General features: G+C 35.0%; 1 protein-coding gene across 2 annotated transcripts in view; it reads left to right on the top strand.

The window, feature by feature from the left end:
• The window catches only part of gad1a (glutamate decarboxylase 1a), an 18,252-nt gene that overhangs the window by 4,462 nt on the left and 11,235 nt on the right, over positions 1-2,555 (top strand). For both annotated transcript variants that reach the window (XM_016559091.1, XM_016559093.1), the window contains 2 exons: positions 1,224-1,466; positions 1,576-1,666. In XM_016559091.1, the coding sequence (XP_016414577.1) occupies positions 1,224-1,466; positions 1,576-1,666 (334 nt within the window). The remainder of the gene's footprint in view (positions 1-1,223; positions 1,467-1,575; positions 1,667-2,555) is intronic.

Here is a 2,555-nt window from a genome sequence, read left to right as displayed (position 1 = left end):
CCAACCGCTGGGTCAAAACCAGCCCAATTGCTGGGTTTGTCCCTATTTTACCCAGCACTGGGTTGTATTTAACCCAGCATTTTGTAGAGTGTGGTTAATGCAAAATTGTTAATATTAATAAATTGCATAATGTATGATATAATTTGCAATGGGATTCTTCTTTATTTAATATAGGCTACGTATTTATTCTAATATGAATTTAATTGTTTTAGAATGAATAAAAAAGGTTAAAAAATTTAATTCCAAGGTTTTGAACAGTAAAGCAGATTTTGTCTGTATGTCTATTCATGTTGGGTTAAATGTTTAACCCAACCTTCTGGGTAGTAACCCAACCGCTGGGTCAAAACAACCCAATTGCTGGGTTTGTCCATATTTTACCCAGCACTGGGTTGTATTTAACCCAGCATTTTTTAGAGTGTACTGTTCGAATTATTAAGATTTTTTAAATGTTTTTGAAGGAAATCTCTTATGCTCACAGGGCTATATTTATTTGATCAAAAATGCCATAAAACGAAATATAGTGAAATATTATAACAATTTAAAATAACTTTTTTCTACTGTAATATATTTTAATATTGACTGTCAGTCTTTATTGTCCTGTTTCTTGTCGTTTCTCATTAAAATTCAAGTAAATAGTGTAAATTACATTGCTAATGTCTTAGAATAGCATAGATTAATAATAGCGGGGCACATTTTAACGCAGTTTTACAGTGTATATAATTTATTCCTGTGATCAAAGCTGAATTTTCAGCATCATTACTCCAGTCTTCAGTGTCACATGATCCTTCAGAAATCATATGCTGATATGACTAATATGAGACTAATATGCTGATTTGATGCTCAAGAAACATTTCTGATTATTATCAATGTTGAAAACAGTTGTGCTGCTGTGTGTGGGAACTGTACATATTTTTTTCACATGTTTTAAAATTAATTTTATGCATAGAAAGTTCAAATGAACAGCATTTATCCGTAATAGAAATCTTTTGTAACATGATCTATTTACTGTCTCTTTTGGTCAATTTAATGCATCCTTGCTAATTTTAAAGTATTAATTTATTTATTTTAAAAAAATGAAAAACAAAAAAAAAAGAAAAATCCTAATTATTCCAAACATTTCACCAGCATGTGTAAATTACATATTTTTATATGAATGAGGGAAACTGTCATAACAAACAGCAATTTGATTGACTGATAAGACGGTGTAACAAAACTGGTCACAGATCTGCTTCCTGCTAAAAATGGTGAGGAGTATACGATGCAGTTCCTGTTGGAGGTGGTGGACATCCTCACGAACTATGTGCGCAAGACCTTCGACAGATCCACAAAAGTGCTGGACTTCCATCATCCGCACCAGCTGCTGGAGGGAATGGAGGGCTTCAACTTAGAGCTGTGTGATCAGCCGGAGAGTCTGGAGCAGATCCTGGTGGACTGCAGGGACACGCTCAAATACGGTGTCCGCACAGGTGACCCATACTGGTCTTCCTGTCCATGTCAATGAATGTTTCAACACATACATATACAGTGGGGTGTGTGTGTGTGTGTGTCTCATTTTCTTTCCTCCTTTCTCTGCAGGTCACCCAAGGTTTTTTAACCAGCTGTCTTCAGGTCTAGACATCATTGGTTTAGCTGGCGAGTGGCTGACCTCTACTGCCAACACTAACATGTGAGTTCAACCTTCCTTCATTCAGTTGTCATTTGTTGGTTTGAGTGAGTAAATTCATTTGACCAAACAAGACAATTCAGCATATATTTACACTCTTTATGAAGTACTGCTTACAACTTGTTATAAACCCCTAGCACAGTGTTAAGTATTAAACGTCTACTATTAATTTAGCCCAAACTGCTTAATGTACTGTATAGCCTCAGTTCAAACTTTGTCAGATAATTTTAGCTTTACATCTGCTATCATAAATGTGAAAATCTCCCATTGATTTGCTGTTGAACATTCAAATTATGACCAGTAATTATTACCTTAAAGAGCTACACTCTTAAAAATAAAGGTGCTTCACGATGCCATAGAAGAACCTTTCTGTTTCACAAAAGGTTCTTTGTGGCGAAAGAAGGTTCTTCAGATTATAAAAAGGTAAGAAAGATATGGTTCTTTAAAGAACCATATCTTTCTTACCTTTTTATAATCTGAAGAACCTTCTTTCGCCACAAAGAACCTTTTGTGAAACAGAAAGGTTCTTCTATGGCATCGTGAAGCACCTTTATTTTTAAGAGTGTATTTCTTTCTGATTTGACCCTTAAAAAAGTTGTGCTGGTATAAAGGGATGTATATAGGTTGGTTCAATGACGTTAAATAATATTTTTGACTTAAATAACACCAGTTATTTTAGATGTTACCATTTTTAGGTAGCAATGACTATTTAACCATTAAGCCATCTTTACACTTTAAAAAATGCTGGGTTAAATATAACCCAGCGCTGGGTTAAAAAGGGACAAATCCAGCTATTGGGTTGTTTTGACCCAGCTATTGGGTTGTTTTGACCCAGCGGTTGGGTTGTTTTGACCCAGCGGTTGGGTTGTTTTGACCCAGCTATTGGGTTGTT

Source organism: Sinocyclocheilus rhinocerous, unplaced genomic scaffold, assembly GCF_001515625.1.
Source record: "Sinocyclocheilus rhinocerous isolate Xijiao unplaced genomic scaffold, SAMN03320098_v1.1 scaffold887, whole genome shotgun sequence".
In the NCBI taxonomy this organism is placed as follows: Eukaryota; Metazoa; Chordata; class Actinopteri; order Cypriniformes; family Cyprinidae; genus Sinocyclocheilus; species Sinocyclocheilus rhinocerous.
This window is presented reverse-complemented; position numbering and strand designations above follow the sequence as displayed.